Here is a 19,873-nt window from a genome sequence, read left to right as displayed (position 1 = left end):
GGATATATGTCACAAAAACCCAAAACACAGCTAAATGAAGCACTAGCATTTGACGATCTTCATCAGATGACACTCCTAGGACATCATGTTACACAATACATGTATGTTCTGTTCGATAAAGTTCATATTTATATCCAAAAACAGCATTTTACATTGGCGTGTGATGTTCAGAAAATGTATTCCCACCAAAAAATTCGGGTGAATTTACAAAAATACTCATCATAAACGTTGCCAAAATACATAACAATTATTTAAAGAATTATAGATACAGTACTCCTTTATGCAACCGCTGTGTCAGATTTTAAAATAGCTTCACGGAGAAAGCACATTTTTCAATATTCTGAGTACATAGCTCGCCATCACAGCAAGCTATACAGACACCCGCCAAGTTCGGGGTCACCTAAACTCAGAATTAGTATTATAAATATGCTCTTACCTTTGCTGATCTTTGTCAGAATGCACTCCCAGGACTGCTACTTCCACAAGAAATCTTGTTTTTGTTCGAAATAATCCATATTTATGTCCAAATACCTCTGTTTTGTTTGTGCGTTCAGGTCACTATCCAAAGGCTAACGCGCGATCACAATTCGAGACACAAAAAGTCCAAATGTTCCATTCCCGTACTTAGAAGCATGTCAAACGTTGTTTAAAATCAATCATTATGGTATTTTTAACGTAAAATTGCGATAATATTCCAACCCGGACAATGGCGTAGTCATTCATGGAGAAAAAGAAGGAACAGCGAGCTCGCGGGACTGTGCATAGTCTGCCCAGTGACAGGAGAATGCTCAAATAACTTTCTGAAGGCTTTTGACAGCCAATGGAAGCCTTAGGAAGTGCAACGTGACCCCACAGATGCTGTAGTTTCGAAAGGGACTAGAAAGAAGAACTACAATTCTCAGATCCTCCACTTCCTGGTTGAATTTTTCTCAGGTTTTTGCCTGCCATATGAGTTCTGTTATACTCACAGACACCATTCAAACTGTTTTAGAAACGTCAGAGTGTTTTCTATCCAAATCTACTAATAATATGCATATTCTAGTTTCTGGGCAAGAGTAGTAACCAGTTTAATTTGGGTACGTTTTTCATCCGGCCTTGAAAATACTGCCCCCTATCCTTAACAGGTTTTAACATCCCTGTTAGCATTTCTCATTTGCCAAGATAATACATCCACCTGACAGGTGTGGAATATCAAGAAGCTGATTAAACAGCATGATCATTAAACAGGCGCACCTTGTGCTGGGGACAATCAAAGGCCACTCTAAAATGTGCAGTTTTGTCACATAACACAATGCAGCAAGTTTTGGTCATGCTGACTACAGGAATGTCCACCAGAGCAGTTGCCAGAGAATTTAATGTTCATTTCTCTACCATAACCCGCCTCCAACGTCATTTTATAGAATTTGGCAGAGCGTCCAACCGTCCTCACAACCGCAGACCACGTGTATGACGTCGTGTGGGTGAGCGGTTTGCTGATATCAACGTTGTGAACAGAGTGCCCCATTGTGGCGGTGGTGGTTATGGTATTGGCAGGCATAAGCTACGGACAATGAACACAAATGCATTTTATCGATGGAAATTTGAATGCACAAAAATACTATGACGAGATCCTGAGGCCCATTTTTGGGGGATGGTATCTGTGACCAACAGATGCATATCTGTATTCCCAGTCATGTGAAGTGCATAGATTAGGACCTAATGAATTTATTTAAATTGACAGATTTCCTCATATGAACTGTAACTGCATGTTACATTTGTATTTTTGTTCAGTATAGTTATCGAATAACTAACAATATAAACAAATCGTTTTATTAAGATGTGAGTATGACCACAGCCTTTCTCACTACCAATATCACAAACTGGAGGAGCCAGCAAATGGGTCATAGGTGTACTTCAAACCATCTGGTAAAGGTAAATATAAAATGTTATCTTATTACAGAAAGTCTCGTAGGGACAGTAGATTACATTGAATGCAAATTATACTGGTCCCCTGTAGATCCCAGAATGAAGAGAGTGAAAAAGCATACCATAGTTATACATCAATATGTTTATGATAGAGAGCAATAGAGCACAATAGCCCATCAACAGCACTTCCCTCCTGCTAGGGACTCATGCCATTACTATTCACAGTTAATAGATAGGTAAGTGCACATCAGCAATATGGATGTACCCTTGTCAGCAGTACCGTAACACTTTCACAATTCACATAATCGTCATATTTCTCAATCCCTTATCTCCTATCTGCCCACACAGTTCAACACAGTCAGACAGTCATAGAGGCAGAGTGAGGCTTGAATAACAGGTGCAGTATTCAGGGCTGACAATCAGCAGGTGGGCAGAGGATTAGAGGACTGATACCTCCCTCCTCCAAAACAACACTAATAGAAATTACATCTTAAACTCTGTGGAGAGCAGTTAGGTAGGTAGGTTGGTTGGTAAATCATTGGGGTAAAGCTACTGTAAAAAAAATTGCTTGTATGTGTCTATTTGCAAATGTGTGTATTAGTCAGAGTTCGCTCACCCAGAAACACAAGTGGTTTGGCTTACCCAGATTACATACAGTACATCTAGGAGTTACCGAAACAGCAAATTCTCCCGTGTTAAATCAACACTGACAATGTTAAATTTAAGACTGAGCTAGAGTCTATATGGGTACACACTTTTGAGTGTTAAATTAACAAAGTGCTTAGTGCTGACACTGTTACACCTCATATAGTATTTTTAAAGTTCATGAACAGTCAAAATCATGTTTTTCATGAAATTGGATGATATTTGGATGAAACCAATTGCTTTGTATCTCACCAAACTAGCTTGAGGAGATTTTACTGCAACACTGTTCACTTTATCCAAGTTTCTTGATATTTATTCACTCAAAAGGCTATTTTACATGGGAATCAGAATGACTGTTCGGGACCTTTAACATTAGGATGTGTATATAGTTTTTACCAATGGCGTTATGCAATAACACGTCATTAGTTATGTTGCTTTTGATAGCGGAACTCCGAGGCATGCGTTGAAATTGCTAAGCAGCTAACTTCCAAACAGTGTGCCGATGCGTGTATCACTTAATCAGAAGTACAGCTTGTCATCAGTGACGTCTGAAGCTTTGTTTGATCACATGCTTTTTCAAACTGTGTTTTGCAAAATGCAAGATCCTAGTGATTTTGCTGTAGTTCTAGTGCATCCTTCGATTCCAAGCTGCTTTCAAACACCAACCTCAAGTGGACACTGTATTTGCAAATATAGTTTTACCTGACCAGTATCATAGCAGGTAGATTAGGGAACAATGGAACATTCAGGGATCTGAGGGTATGAGGTTGAATAGCGTTAAAGGCACACTATTTTGAACATTTTTTTATGTGATACCACACTTTCTACACTGTTGTTCAAATAATTGTTTTATTTAGTACAGTATAAGCTTCTGTCTTAAAACCTGTTGGGGACCCTTTCGAGATAGGATCCCGGTAACGGGATTGCTTGACAAGGTAGTATGGCGTGAAATTCAAAACAGCAAAAATCAAATAATTTCAATTTCTCAAACAATCAACTATTTTACACCATTTGAAAGATAAACATCTCCTTAATCCAACCACATTGTCCGATTTCAAAGAGGCTTTACGGCGAAAACATAAAGTTAGATTATGTTAGGACAGTACATAGACAAAAAATTACACACAGCCATTTTCAATACAAGGACAGGCGTCACCAAAAGCAGAAAACCAGCAAAGATTATTCACTAACCTTTGACAATCTTCATCAGATGACACTCCTAGGACATTATGTTAGACAATACATGCATTTTTTGTTCTATCAAGTTCATATTTATATCCAAAAACAGCATTTTACATTGGCACGTGATGTTCAGAAAATGTATTTCCCCCAAAACTGCCGGTGAATCAGCATAACAATTTACAAAAATACTCATTATAAACGTTGATAAAATATTAAACTGTTATTCAAAGAATTATAGATTAACATCTCCTGAATGCAACCGCATTGACAGATTTCAAAATAACTTTACTGGGAAAGCACACTTTGCAATAATCTGAGTACTGCGCTCAGAAAAATACACTAGGCAATACAGATACCCGCCATTTTGGAGTCATCTAAATGCATAAATAGCATTAGAAATATTCACTTACCTTTAATAATCTTCATCAGAAGGCACTTCCAGGAATCCCAGGTCCACAATAAATGTTGTTTTGTTCGATAAAGTTCATAATTTATGTCCAAATAACTCCATGTTGTTAGCACGTTCAGTAAGCTACTCAAAATGTAGGACGTGCGAGGAAAATGTCACGACGAAAAGTAAAAAAATAAAATCTATTTACGTTCGTTCAAACATGTCAAACGTTGTATAGCATCAACCTTTAGGGCCATTTTAACGTGAAACTTCAGTAATATTCCAACCGGACTATTCCATTGTCTTGAAAAACGTTTTGGAACACAGCTACCTCCTCACGTGAATGCGCGCCAATGAACTGATGTCCTTCCCTGGGTCACCAACTTCCTAGCCTTCTTGTTCGGTCTCTGTTCATCATAGATGCCTCAAACAACTTTCTAAATACTGTTGACATCTAGTGGAAGCCTTAGGAAGTGCAAAATGAACCCTAACTCACTGTGTGTTCGATTGGCAATGACTTGAAAAAACTACTGGCACCAGATTTTCATTTCCTGGTTGTATTTCTCTCAGGTTTTTGCCTGCCATATAGGTTCTGTTATACTCACAGACACCATTCAAACAGTTTTAGAAACTTCAGAGTGTTTTCTATGCACATCTACTAATAATATGCATATTCTAGTTTAAGGGCCAGAGTAGTAACCTGTTTAAATTGGGTATGTTTTTCATCCGGCCGTGAAAATACGGCCCCCTAGCCCAGAAAGGTTTTAAGCATGCTAAATAATGCCATAGTTCGAGTTTTTGAAAAATAGTAAACTGGAAGGCAATAAAGGGAAGCATGATGTAAGATATAAACCTGGTTGATATTCCAACTGATTATAGGCTACTAAAGCCAACCGTTTACCGTTACAAAACAGAGTTTTGATTTTTATTAAAACCATCTATCTGGTAATCACACATTTATTGCTGACCAGCAGATGTCACTAATGTGCATTGTGAACACATAATGAAGCTTTGAGAAATGAACAATTTTCCGGCACAATTTGGTTAAAGCGCCAAAGCCTTCAGAAATTCTCAGTTTCCTATCACTACACCTCACATAGTAGCTTTAACCATTACACCAAGAGATCTGTATCACTTTACAATGTCATTCATTGTTCAGTTTTAGATGTTACAACACTTTTCAAAAAAACTTTATTACTACATGCTCTTATATAATAATTTTCAACAACTTCATAACTGTTATGTTCAGGCTTTAATAAACATAACCATAGACCACTTCAACTGGTACAACTTCCGATCATGGGTGGCCAAAGATAACGAAATCAAAGCCACGCCCCCAGTAACCCATGCATCCAGTATAATTTCCCAGTGTGCCTTGCTTTTTCAAGTGAATTGTAGAGTTACCACCCATGACTATGTTGTTAATGACAGAGACTTGGTTGTTGAATTTGCTCATTTTCAGTCCTGTGCACTTCAAGTGAGTTCCAACTCTAGGTAAATTGTATCATCAAAATTGAACTGTTTATGACTATATAATACATGTATTTTAAAGCCTTACTTTGATGGCCAAGTTCTACCCCAACATAGTGGTGTTAGGAACCACCTGATTTACAGGCCACATCAGGCTAGCAAGTCGCACTATGCTGGCTTTCAAAATGATGTGTAATTTCTATTGGAATCCAGTTATTAGTACCTGCACTCACAATAATCGCCAGAATCTCTGATGAAGGTGACAACTTAAACCATTTTTAATGGAACAACGATTCCAGTAACGGTGCAATAAATGTAACTAACGAACTTTAATAGTGTAGAAAGATGTATGCTATTTATCTTTGTGTAACATAAGACAATCAATCAATCAAAGTAAATGCAAACACACAGATTTTAAAAACAATCCCCAAAATGTTTTGCTGTAATAGAGCATGCTGGGAAATATGATAATGATTGTTTTGGTTTTGATGGGAACGTTTTACTCTCCACAGAGTAAAACTGACACAATCACACTCTCACACTCAACACTGGTTATTAACACCAACACTGAGGTTATTTTACACAAATGAGTATGAATGTAACACTTACAGAGTTAATATGACACCAGAATCAACACTAGAAATGTTACAATTAAAATTCAACACTAGGTAACACTGGGCAATTCACTGTGTAGTTACAAAAATGTGAAAGAAAAGAGAAATTCACCCCTTTTCTAAAGTTTCATATGAGTAAGAATTATTGACTCAGTTCATGACACACACAGAGGATTCTGGTTAATAAACAGCTGAATAAATGTATGTCCAGTACTGTACAGTACATCTAGAGTCATGAAATATGAATAATCCAAGCGTGTGTGGGCTCTGACCCATCTGGCGCCACCAGGTCCTGCTCAGGGTTTTCAGAATGGATGATTGGCTTTGATTGCATATCTCAGCTCGCTATAGAATATCTGAGCTCAAAAATGTCCAACAGTTAGCCTACACCCCAGAGGCCTACATACCGGAAGCCAGTCGACAGGTGGAAACGTCACCGGTTTATTCCGTCAGGGGTGAGGAGGTTGTGACGCAACATAGTGTTCCGATTTCACATCAGGGAAAAAACTCCCCAAAACGAGTGTTGAAGAATTTCTTTGAACGTCACATTGTAAACTTTCAGGATGGCTGGAATGCATTTGAGGGAATGTCTTACAGTAAAAGCTCTCGGATTTGGCATTTGACTAAACCGATTAATCAGACTTTTGGGTGGTAGAAGACGTATTGTCCAACACCCTTTTATTGTCCAACCCTAACAGGTTACAAGCCAGGCCATGGTATGGTCCAGCAGGATTATCAGGATCAGTATGTTATGACCCAGCTTGTATCTGCTCTCTGTAATGGTGGCGCTGGAGTCAAGTCAGACTAAACTAAGAAGGGCTGGAGGGAATGGAAGCAAGAGGCAGAGGGATCATTTGTGTCTGTGTTGTTATCATATCATGACAGGACAGGACAACTGTTGTCACCCTCAAACATCACCACAGAGGTCTTTCATTGGCTGTTGTGTGTCGAGGCCTGGATGTGAACCCGTTATAATCAAGGCTCTCTCTACACCATTTACTAGGTCTATACTACCATCTAGTGAATACAGGAGTGCACTGCATGCGCTCAAATGTAAGAAAATGGCCCTGCATTATCAAAGAAAAAGACAGGGGTTATTTCCTAAAACCATTCCGCTACCTCATACAGACGTACCATCTGCCTTGTTCCAAAATACGTCATTGTGCATTGCGCTACATGTGTAGTGTGTTTCTAGAACAGTACTAGAACACACTGAAACCACCACAGAGGAACATATTATATGTCTGCATTTATTTTAATCAGAAGACAATTTCATCATTGTAGCAGTAGATTTGATACTTTTCCAAAAGATCATGACTTGTGAGATTGTTTTATAAATCATTTCATCAAAGTCGCTTGTAAAAAAATTAAAGAAGTTACTGAACTAAAGCATCTATAATATTACAATATACCGGTAGTATAATAGTAATCATAATAACCATAACTGTAATGATACTTCTACATGCCTTTGAACCTTTTTTATAATCATATAGCTTTCTCTCTCTCTCACACACACACACACAGTCCCATAACCTCTCTCAATAAGGGTGTGAATCTGAGGACAATTATATTGGTTAAGCCCCACCACATTCTATTCCTAATTCAACAAAAACGCAACCAATGATTTCAAACGCTCAAGGGGGAAAAAATAAAATGTGTAAAGAAATAAGACATCAACTCAAAACGCAAGATAACCTGGAAGCAAAGACATAATTGATACTTCATTCAGCATTCAAGGGAACATATTTACAACCAAAGAAAGGAATGGGCTTCTGCATAGATCCACAGGACAGAACAAGAACATGGCTAAAAAGAGAGAGGGAGAGAAAGAAAAAGAAAGAGAGACATTTACAGTTGAAGTCGGAAGTTTACATACACCTTAGCCAAATACATTTAAACTCAGTTTTTCACAATTCCTAACATTTAATCCTAGTAACAATTCCCTGTCTTGGGTCAGTTAGGATCACCACTTAATTTTAAGAATGTGAAATGTCAGAATAATAGTAGAGAGAATGATTTATTTCAGCTTTTATTTATTTCATCACATTCCCAGTGGGTCAGACGTTTACATACACTCAATTAGTATTTGGTAGCATTGCCTTTAAATTGTTTAACTTGGGTCAAACGTTTTGGGTAGCCTTCCACAAGCTTCCCACAATAAGTTGGATGAATTTTGGCACATTCCTCCTGACAGAGCTGGTGTAACGGGGTCAGGTTTGTAGGCCTCCTTGCTAGCACACATGTTTTCAGTTCTGCCCACAAATGTTCTATTGGATTGAGGTCAGGGCTATGTGATGGCCACTCCAATACCTTGACTTTGTTGTCCTTAAGCCATTTTGCCACAACTTTGGAAGTATGCTTGGGGTCATTGTCCATTTGGAAGACCCATTTGCGACCAAGCTTTAACTTCCTGACTGATGTCTTGAGATGTTGCTTCAATATATCCACGTCATTTTCCTGCCTCATGATGCCATCTATTTTGTGAAGTGCACCAGTCCCTCCTGCAGCAAAGCACCCCCACAACATGATGCTGCCACCCCCATGCTTCATGGTTGGGATGGTGTTATTTGGCTTGCAAGCCTCCCATTTTTCCTCCAAACATAACGATGGTCATTATGGCCAAACAGTTCTATTTTTGTTTCATCAGACCAGAGGACATTTCTCCAAAAAGTACGATCTTTGTCCCCATGTGCAGTTGCAAACCGTAGTCTGGCTTTTTTATGCCGGTTTTGGAGCAGTGGCTTCTTCCTTGCTGAGCGGCCTTTCAGGTTATGTCGATATAGGACTCGTTTGACTGTGGATATAGATACTTTTGTACCTGTTTCCTCCAGCATCTTCACAAAGTCCTTTGCTGTTGTTCTGGGATTGATTTGCACTTTTCGCACCAAAGTACATTCATCTCTAGGAGACAGAACGCTTCTCATTCCTGAGCGGTATGACGGCTGCGTGGTCCCATGGTGTTTATACTTGCGTACTATTGTTTGTACAGATGAACGTGGTACATTCAGGCATTTGGAAATTGCTCCCAAGAATGAACCAGACTTGTTGAGGTCTAAAAAAAATAATTTTGAGGTCTTGGATGATTTCTTTTTTCCCATGATGTCAAGCAAAGAGGCACTGCGTTTGAAGGTAGGCCTTGAAATACATCCACAGGTACACCTCCAATTGACTCAAATTATGTCAATTAGCCTATCAGAAGCTTCTAAAGCCATGACATAATTTTCTGGAATTTTCCAAGCTGTTTAAAGGCACAGTCAACTTAGTGTATGTAAACTTCTGACCCACTGGAATTGTCATACAGTGAGTTATAAGTGAAATAATCTGTCTGTAAAAAATTGTTGGAAAAATGACTTGTGTCATGCAAAAAGTAGATGTCCTAACCGACTTGCCATAACTATAGTTTGTTAACAAGACGTGTGGAGTGGTTGAAAATGAGTTTTAATGACTTCAACTTAAGTGTATCTAAACTTCCAACTTCAACTGTATATCAGGCAGCTGCACAAGCGGGAGAGTGGGACAGGATAAGAACACATAATTATGTGTAATGAACACAACACTATAAATGTGATGTCTTTAGATTGGGTCATTGTACTCATTTGGAGGTCTATAGTACATACAGTACAACATCAAGGTCATTGTGATCTAGATTGAATTGATAGGGCCTTAAACCACATTAGCATAATATGGAATCAAGCCTAGCAAATCACAGCATTGACCATATCGAAATTAGGAAAACGTATATTCATGGAATTTCATAAAGTCTATCTTTATTTGGAGAAAGCTTGTGTACAGTAATGCCTATGGTGAGTCTATGGCACAGGATTGTCAGTGAGAGATGGCATGGAGAACACATACTGTAGTCATCAGCCAGGACAGCCATTGGGAGTACATGATGCATTACTGCATGTAAAAGGGACTTTTACATGCGCATGACTTAGTGTGTTGATGTAAAGCTATATTATGTATACTGGTTCAGGGTCAGATCACAACAAGGTCCATAAGGTCATTGGATCTCAACCTTATATCAGATATGGAACATGGAAAAATCAAGAGCAAGACAAGATGCAATTTTCCTAGAATATTCGTGGGCCTCATTTTGGTGGAGTAGCCTACTAACGTGTTAGACTCCTACAAGGTATGGGTCACACATAAGAGTGAGAGTCAGGAGATACAGTATAAGGATTGTCTTGATGCAGTAGGTTAGCACTGAAGCTAACATGCTAACATAAGCCTTTTTAGGGCACTTTTACTAAATGGTATTGTAGCTGCTGAGAATAGTCTTATATTTGGTGATAATATCTCTTTTCTCTCAGGACATACTATTTAGAGCTCTCCAAAAGGGCCATGGCTTTATTCTGGCCATGTGTGGAATTCTCTTGCATACTGTAACATCACATAGTCGCTGATTTAGGGTTTGGCCTAGGGTCCCTTTTGTTCATTTGGATTTGTCAACCATCCATTCTCTCCCCTCTCTCACTCTGTGACTCCCTCTCCCTCTCTTTCTCATTTCATCCTACATTAATATTTTTTCTCCATATCCCTACCTTCCCACTGAATCTCTGTCAACCTCTTTTTCACTCATCTCTCAGATGGACAGAATGAGTCTGTTTACTAGAAGATGACGTTCAGATCTATTGTAGGTGTAATGCTGATGAAGGTCTAGATGAGAGGCTGATAGAGGTGTAATGCTGATGAAGGTCTAGATGAGAGGCTGATAGAGGTGTAATGCTGATGAAGGTCTAGATGAGAGGCTGATAGAGGTGTAATGCTGATGAAGGTCTAGATGAGAGGCTGATAGAGGTGTAATGCTGATGAAGGTCTAGATGAGAGGTTGATAGAGGTGTAATGCTGATGAAGGTCTAGATGAGAGGCTGATAAAAAGTAGATGTCCTAACCGACTTGCCATAACTATAGTTTGTTAACAAGACATGTGTGGAGTGGTTGAAAATGAGTTTTAATGACTTCAACTTAAGTGTATCTAAACTTCCAACTTCAACTGTATATCAGGCAGCTGCACAAGCGGGAGAGTGGGACAGGATAAGAACACATAATTATGTGTAATGAACACAACACTATAAATGTGATGTCTTTAGATTGGGTCATTGTACTCATTTGGAGGTCTATAGTACATACAGTACAACATCAAGGTCATTGTGATCTAGATTGAATTGATAGGGCCTTAAACCACATTAGCATAATATGGAATCAAGCCTAGCAAATCACAGCATTGACCATATCGAAATTAGGAAAACGTATATTCATGGAATTTCATAAAGTCTATCTTTATTTGGAGAAAGCTTGTGTACAGTAATGCCTATGGTGAGTCTATGGCACAGGATTGTCAGTGAGAGATGGCATGGAGAACACATACTGTAGTCATCAGCCAGGACAGCCATTGGGAGTACATGATGCATTACTGCATGTAAAAGGGACTTTTACATGCGCATGACTTAGTGTGTTGATGTAAAGCTATATTATGTATACTGTCAACCTCTTTTTCACTCATCTCTCAGATGGACAGAATGAGTCTGTTTACTAGAAGATGACGTTCAGATCTATTGTAGGTGTAATGCTGATGAAGGTCTAGATGAGAGGCTGATAGAGGTGTAATGCTGATGAAGGTCTAGATGAGAGGCTGATAGAGGTGTAATGCTGATGAAGGTCTAGATGAGAGGCTGATAGAGGTGTAATGCTGATGAAGGTCTAGATGAGAGGCTGATAGAGGTGTAATGCTGATGAAGGTCTAGATGAGAGGCTGATAGAGGTGTAATGCTGATGAAGGTCTAGATGAGAGGCTGATAGAGGTGTAATGCTGATGAAGGTCTAGATGAGAGGCTGATAGAGGTGTAATGCTGATGAAGGTCTAGATGAGAGGCTGATAGAGGTGTAATGCTGATGAAGGTCTAGATGAGAGGCTGATAGAGGTGTAATGCTGATGAAGGTCTAGATGAGAGGCTGATAGAGGTGTAATGCTGATGAAGTTGTATGTATGCTGTGTGCTGACGTACAATAGGTGTTAGGTGCTGATGAAGAAGAAGAAGTGATTAATGGGGCTAGTTAATGTTGTGTCTCCTGAGGGCTCTAAAAACAGGACATTTCCGCCACACCTGCAGGCCCCTAGGCACAGCCATGCTAATGAGGTCTCCAGAGAAGACTGTCTCTGTGCTGAACCTGACTAATTAGTGAGCCACCAGAAGCCCCTCGAACACATACACACACACACACACACACACACACACACACACACACACACACACACACACACACACACACACACACACACACACACACACACACACACACACCTCCAACCATCACTAGGTTCCGAAGACCTCAGCCTCCTGTATCCTTACGCATCTGCTTTGATTATCTTTGACCCCATCTTCCAGTGGTACTATATTGCTAGGATTTCCTTTGACATTCTACCCTTAATTCATCATTTATATTACATGCTTGAAATAAACCTATTCGAGAGCCCCATCTACTGTTGGCCTATGGAATTACAGGCCATGGAACCAGAGAGGAAACAGAAATGATGGGGTGATGGAACCAGAGAGGAAATGGCAATGACGGGGTGATGGAACTAGAGAGAAAACGGCAATGACGGGGTGATGGAACCAGAGAGGAAACGGCAATGACGGGGTAATGGAACCAGAGAGGAAACGGCAATGACGGGGTAATGGAACCAGAGAGGAAACGGCAATGATGGGGTGATGGAACCAGAGAGGAAACAGGAATGATGGGGTAATGGAACTAGAGAGGAAACAGGAAGGATGGGGTGATGGGACTAGAGAGGAAACAGGAAGGATGGGGTGATGGAACTAGAGAGGAAACAGGAAGGATGGGGTGCTGGAACTAGAGAGGAAACAGGAATGATGGGGTGATGGAACTAGAGAGGAAACAGGAATGATGGGGTGATGGAACTAGAGAGGATGGGATGATGGCGTCAAATGAACAGATCCTACATTCACAACCTATCGGGGTAATCTAAACTTCCAAGTCCTAATTACAACCTTGCAACTCAGGTATCATCTCTGGACCCCAAATTCTCTGACATGCTGAACTCTGACATCACCTAAGGAAAATACTTTTCAGCAGTTAAATGCAACAACAAAACATTATTTATCAAAAACAATCAATTTGTACGGTTTTTGAACACTATAATTTGTTTTTGAGCATGATAGTATGTTTAGGGTTCAAGTTGCTAGTTTGACGTTAGCCTGTTGGTGTTCTCAAGGAGTTCAAAGCATGTGAATGCACACAAGTCCATTGCTCTGAGTCTACAGGTTGCATTTCCCAACACTCCGAGGGTCGTGAATGCAGCATGACTATGAGTGAGACAACAAGTAAACAGACAGATCTCACAATGGAGAATGCAACAATGAATGAGCAGAGAACCAGGTTTCTATTTGTTTCTCAATTTGTGGGACCTGTAGTTGACTAGTAGAATCTGACAAGCCGGACCTAGCAATATGCAGCTAACATATATATTCAACAGACATGAAAGTGGATAATTCTGCATTCAGCATACATTTGTTAGGCCTAAAAAACCTGACACCACTATCTATCAGTTCAGTTAATCAGCTAGAAAACAAAGGGACAAGAAATGATTAAAACAGCCCTTAAATATTGCCTTTTCTTCCTGCTCACACTAACCATAATGCTAACAATAATGTTAGCATAATGCCATTGAGCTTCTCAGCCTTACTGTGCCGCCCAACGTTTCTCCTCAAACATACTACATACTGGGTCCTACACCTGCCCGCTCTCTATAGCAACACATTAAACACCTCTTAAGCAAATGCTTACCTTTGAAGGTATACCTCTAAGCATGCAGTGTGAACTGAGATACCTGAAGCCATACCTCAAGCACATTTTTGTCTGTGTTTGTATATAGAAATAAGCCCTTTACATAATGTGAGATAAGTAACATTAGTTGAAGAAAGCAGAGGACATGCTACCTTACTGGTGGTCTTTTGGGGGTGCAGTAGTGTTCTCTACCACAGAGGGGGCTAAGGCTATGTAAAGCAAACCAACAAGGCTGTGAATTTCACATCATTAAGAGAGCCTCCACATGCAAGTACAGAATAAAGTTAAGACATTTTGATTAGACAAACAGTAGACCTTCTATGTGTGGAGTGCTGGGCTGAGAAGACACAGAGCATGTGGTAGGGACAGAGAAAGGCTAGTGGGATACTTCTATATCAAGGGGTTGTCTTCTATATTGAGAAGCATTACCAATGTATCACTGGCCAGTAGTGTAGTCTGGGTGTACATTAATTTTACCAAGGATAATTTGTTTACATTTTAGCAGATGCTCTTATCCAAAGCAATTTACAGTAGTAAGTGCATACATTTTCATACTGGTCCCCCGTGGGAATCAAACCCACAACCATGGCGGTGTAAGCACCATTCTCTACCAATTTAGCCACACGGAACCATGAGAACAAACTACTAATCTAACATTTTAGTGTCCTTTCCTACATCTAAAGCCGCTTTAGGAATGGGAACCCAAATAAGTGGAGACTTCAGAGTAGACACCCACAGACAATCACACACACACAAGTATGCACACACTCACAACTTTGCTTTTTGATGTTATCTATCCTATATCGATGAGACATTTCCTTCCTGCACAAGAGACCCATAAAGGAACAACATAAAGGATGGACATTCTAAAAGGACAGTGAGTGTTATCCCGTAGTCAGCCAGTGCAACAGAAAGCCAGAACAGGGAAACAGTGTAAAAAAGCGCAGTGAGAGAAACTCAGCAGTGAGGAGGCCTTCCTACTCAACAAAGGCTGCTGCATTGTCCCACGTTCCCGACACTGTCATGTTTTCATCTCTTTGTTTGTAAGTCTGTTTGTTTTGATTGATTTGCATGTCTTCCATCTATAAGTAGTCCAACACCTCTGCAAAGACTCAATTACCCAGAAAGCACAGCGGCTGCAGACGTCTAGCCAACAGCACATAGCATTCCCGACTGAGGCGGAGATGTTTCATATTGCCGTGACAACCTATATCATCGGCCATCCCTTCACTCCTCGTTGGCGGGGGAGCTCTCCTCCAGAGGGGCGAGTGAGGCAGGGAGGACCAGTCCCGTTGCATTGTGGGATGCGGTTAGGGAGGCGACAGTGTGCAGAAGGACAAGGACTAGCAGGCAGAGTTTGAGCCGGCTGTTGCACACTCTGCACACGGCCGAGGAACTGAGAGAGGTACGGTGGTGACAGGATGGGTGAGTTCTTTTGAGGGTCCCCCGGGAATGGTTGTTGTCCGCTTCTGTCTGGAAGTCCCACCGAACATCACAGCACTCCGCATCTGCATCCACGCCCTCATGGTACTCCTCCAACAGCCCTGCAGATGAGGGACACATATTTACATGAACAATAAAGCCCGAGGTGGTGTGGTATATGGCCAATATACCAAGGCTAAAGGCTGTTCTTATGCACAATGTATCATGGAGTGCCTGGACATAGCCTTTAGCAGTGGTAAATTGGCCATTGCTATTATAAACTGGTTACCAACGTAATTTGAGCAGTAAAAATACATTTTTGTTGTTGTTTTGACACTCCTTCTCAATATAAAATATAATATGGATGTAAAAAATATCCTAATCACTCCAACATCTTGTTTCCAACATTACTTACAAGCATCCGATCACCTCAAATCAAGAAGGGTCTAGTGGTATAGGCTATAGGTTAATTTTGGATTGGGCAACGGATTGTCTTCTGTACAACAACAACGGTTGCTCCCTCCATGCCGGCTGTGAGTGTCTCTGTGTGTCAGTGAGCGGTCTGCATACTAATGTGAGTGGGTGAACTTGTGAGGAGGGCTAAGTCGTCTCCCACTCTGGACTGTTTGACATCGAAGAGCTTAAGCCTGATGAGAGGCTCTACGTAATTAAAGACTTAATAACGGTTGCAGCTCTGATCTGACAGGCCACACTTTCACGGGTGCACACACATGAGGCACACACAGGCGCGCACAAACACACACACACACACACACACACATACACACACACACACACACACACACACACACACACACACACACACACACACACACACACACACACACACACACACACATACATACACACACAGGGGCACACAGAAACACACACAGGCAAACAAATTGGATGTATTCAGCATCAAGGACTGCACCAACTCAGCACAAAACAAAATGCATACGCTTCAGAAGGCAGGAAAAGGGCATGACATTATTCTCTTTTTGACACATATATCAACATGGATTACTAGAGCTGACCTCTAACTGCCCCAAAAGAAAAAACCCTCATTCTCCATGTGGTCTATGCCATGCGAAAACTCCTGTCTGGTGGTGTTGTTGACTTTGGCTGGCTGCTGACCGCCAGGTGGTGACATACAGTAAACTCACACCATTGTCACTCTTCTCATGGACAGCTGGGGATGCATTCAATAGCTTTGAGGTGGAAGCCATCATTCTAGTGCAGACCTTAAGTAGCCTCTAGACACAATCATTTGTGCTATACGGCATATGTCACACCACAGCAAATACATGTTGGCATTTTAGTTCTATGTGCTAGTTGTAACAGATCAGTGCTGTGGTTGTACTCCATGTTTAACTGGGAGTATTCTCCAATATCTTCATATTATTTCCCTGTGCATATAACCTGTGTATCATACAGTATAACAGGCTGTACCTGTGCATATAAAACTGGGGCTCCCTCCGTGGATGAGATCGTCGTTGTCGGGAAGGATGAAGGGACACCTCTGCTGCACCTCCAGACAGTACTGGCCACACGGGATCCTCTTACTGCAGTGCATCTGTGTGGTCTTGAAGTACTGTGAGCACAGCCAAGGCTTATATACCGTCTAGTAGGGAGTCGGAGAGGGATGGGATGGAGAAGGTGGAGGGAGAGAGCATATTGATGGGTTAAAATTGGGTTGCCATTGATGGCGTACACACACACACACAGACACACACACACACACACACACACACACACACACACACACACACACACACACACACACACACACACACACACACACACACACACACACACACACACACACACACACACAATAATGTATGGATGCACACACAAACGCACGCTCACGCACACACACACACACCATCCTTGACCTCTATTGCAATTGATTTACTTGAATTGATCAGATTTCCTTGTATCCAGCTTCCAATTAATAAGGGTGTTGGTGGGTGAGGTCCTCTCTCTAAGACGTAAAGTACAGTATGCCACAGGCCTCTCTTGTATTCTATAAGCCTTCCTATTCTCTCTCACATATTCCTCAGTTCTACTGTTCATATTGTCTCTCACATATTCCATAGACCTTCCTATTGTCTTAAATGTATTCCACACATACAGTACCAGCCAAACGTTCGGACACACCTGCTCATTCCAGGGTTTATCTTTATTTTGACTATTTTCTACATTGTAGAATAATAGTCAAGACATCAAAACTATGAAATAACACATATGGAATCATGTAGTAAACAAAAAAGTGTTAAATCAAAATATTATATAAATATTATATCAAAATATAATTTCATAAGTAGGTAAGTAGCCACCCTTTGCCTTGATGACAACTTCGCACACTTTTGGCATTCTCTCAACCAGCTTCATGAGGTAGTCACCTGGAATGCATTTCAATTAACAGGTGTGCCTTGGTAAAAGTCCATTTGTGGAATTTCTTTCTTACTTAATGCATTTGAGCCAATCAGTTGTGTTGAGACATGGTAGGGGCGATATACAGAAGATAGCCCTATTTGGTAAAAAAAAAACAATTCTATATTATGGCAAGAACAGGTCAAATAAGCAAATAGAAATTACATTCCATCATTACTTTAAGACATAAAGGTCAGTCAATTCTGAAAATATCAAGAACTTTGAAAGTTTCTTCAAGTGCAGTCGCAAAAACCATCAAGCTCTATGATGAAACTGGCTCTCATGAGGACCACCGCAGGAAAGGAAAGACCCAGAGTTACTTCTGCTGCAGAGGATACGTTCATTAGAGTTAACTGCACCTCAGATTGCAGCCCAAATAAATGCTTCACAGAGTTCAAGTAACAGACACATCTCAACATCAACTGTTCAGAGGACTGCGTGAATCAGGCCTTAATGGTTGAATTGCTGCAAAGAAACCACTATTAAAGGACATCAATAATATGAAGAGACTTGCTTGGGCCAAGAAACACAAGCAATGAACATTAGACTGGTGGAAATCGGTCCTTTGGTCTGCTGAGTCCAAATTTGAGATTTTGGTTTAAACTGCCGTGTCTTTGTGAGACTCAGAGTAGGTGAACGGAGGATCTCTGCATGTGTGGTTCCCACCGTGAAGCATGGAGGAGTAGGTTTTATGGTGTGGGGATGTTTTTCTGGTGACACTGTCCGTGATTTATTTAGAATTCAAGGCACACTTAACCAGCATGGCTACCACAGAATTCTGCAGCGATACGCCATCCAATCTGGTTTGGGCTTAGTAGGACTATCATTTGTTTTTCAACAGGACAATGACCCAACACACCTCCAGGCGGTGTTAAGGCTATTTGACCAAGAAGGAGAGTGATGGAGTGGTGCATCAGATGTCCTGGCCTCCACAATCACCCGACCTGAACCCAATTGAGATGGTTTGGGATGAGTTGAACTGCAGATTGAAGGAAAAGCAGCCAACAAGACTGTTGAAAAATAATTCCTTGTGAAGCTGGTTGAGAGAATGCCAAGAGTGTGCAAAGCTGTCATCAAGGCAAAGGGTGGCTACTCTAAAATCTAAAGTATATTTTGATTTGTTTAACACTTTTTTGGTTACTACATAATTCCAAATGTGTTATTTCATAGTTTTTATGTCTTCACTATTATTCTACAATGTAGAAAATAGTAAAAATAAAGAAAAACCCTTGAAAGAGTAGGTGTCTCCAAACCTTTGAACGGTACTGTACACCTACTGTACCTACGCAACCCTTCATACAGTACACAATGTATTCCATTGACCTATTGTCTCAGACATATTCCAGAGGCCTTCCTATTCTTGCACACATATTTCCTAGGTCTCCATATATTCCCTGGGCTCCTCGTCTCAACAGATTTACGATAAACCCGCTGTCGCTATATGGTGTATTGTGGAGCTGACACCTGTTAGCGAGTGTGTCTCCTAGTTCTCCGCGCCGCTCCCGGTCCCCGTGCGGCTACGGTAATTAGCCGGTGGTTCCGGTGAATCACTCAAAGCTTGTTTGGGGAAGTGGGGAGCGCTAGGCACGTTAGTGCCCGCCGCGGGCTAACCGTCACGGCTCAACACACTGCACCCAATCATAGATCTTGTCAATCCCCTCCGCAGATGAGATATTTATGCGTGTGTGTGTGTGTGTGTGTGTGTGTGTGTGTGTGTGTGTGTGTGTGTGTGTGTGGCTCTTGCTCAAATGATGTGACTCAATGTACTCTTTATTAGATACATCTTTGAGCGGCATTTGATAATGAACAGTAAGCCAGGCATTAGCACGTAAAAAAAAGGTGAATCTATTATTTCCTCAGTCACACACACAGGAAGCTTATTCTTTCAGTATCATGGACAGCTCTAACTACACTGAACAAAAAGACTGTATAAACGCAACGTGTAATAATTTCAAAGATTTTACTGAGTTACAGTTCATACACTGGACAATTCTTG

The 19,873-nt window shown here is 40.8% G+C and overlaps 1 protein-coding gene across 2 annotated transcripts in view; it reads right to left on the bottom strand.

The window, feature by feature from the left end:
• Positions 1-9,629: 9,629 nt before the first annotated feature.
• Positions 9,630-19,873, bottom strand: part of LOC106582127 (transmembrane protein FAM155A) — a 190,389-nt gene continuing 180,145 nt past the window's right edge. Inside the window, exons 2-4 of one of the 2 annotated variants that reach the window (XR_006761190.1) lie at positions 16,891-17,062; positions 11,699-15,560; positions 9,630-10,774 (exon numbers count right to left, since the gene is read on the bottom strand). Coding sequence is in view for 1 of the 2 variants with exons in the window: in XM_014164884.2 (XP_014020359.1) it covers positions 15,244-15,560; positions 16,891-17,062 (489 nt within the window). In the remaining variant the exon portion in view is untranslated. Of the gene's footprint in view, positions 15,561-16,890; positions 17,063-19,873 lie in introns of both variants that reach the window. The other variant, XM_014164884.2, reaches the window with a different exon arrangement.

The sequence above is a fragment of the Salmo salar genome, chromosome ssa21, assembly GCF_905237065.1.
Source record: "Salmo salar chromosome ssa21, Ssal_v3.1, whole genome shotgun sequence".
Classification (NCBI taxonomy): Eukaryota; Metazoa; Chordata; class Actinopteri; order Salmoniformes; family Salmonidae; genus Salmo; species Salmo salar.
The sequence above is the reverse complement of the archived record's forward strand: the minus strand, read 5'-3'. Positions and strand labels throughout refer to the sequence as shown.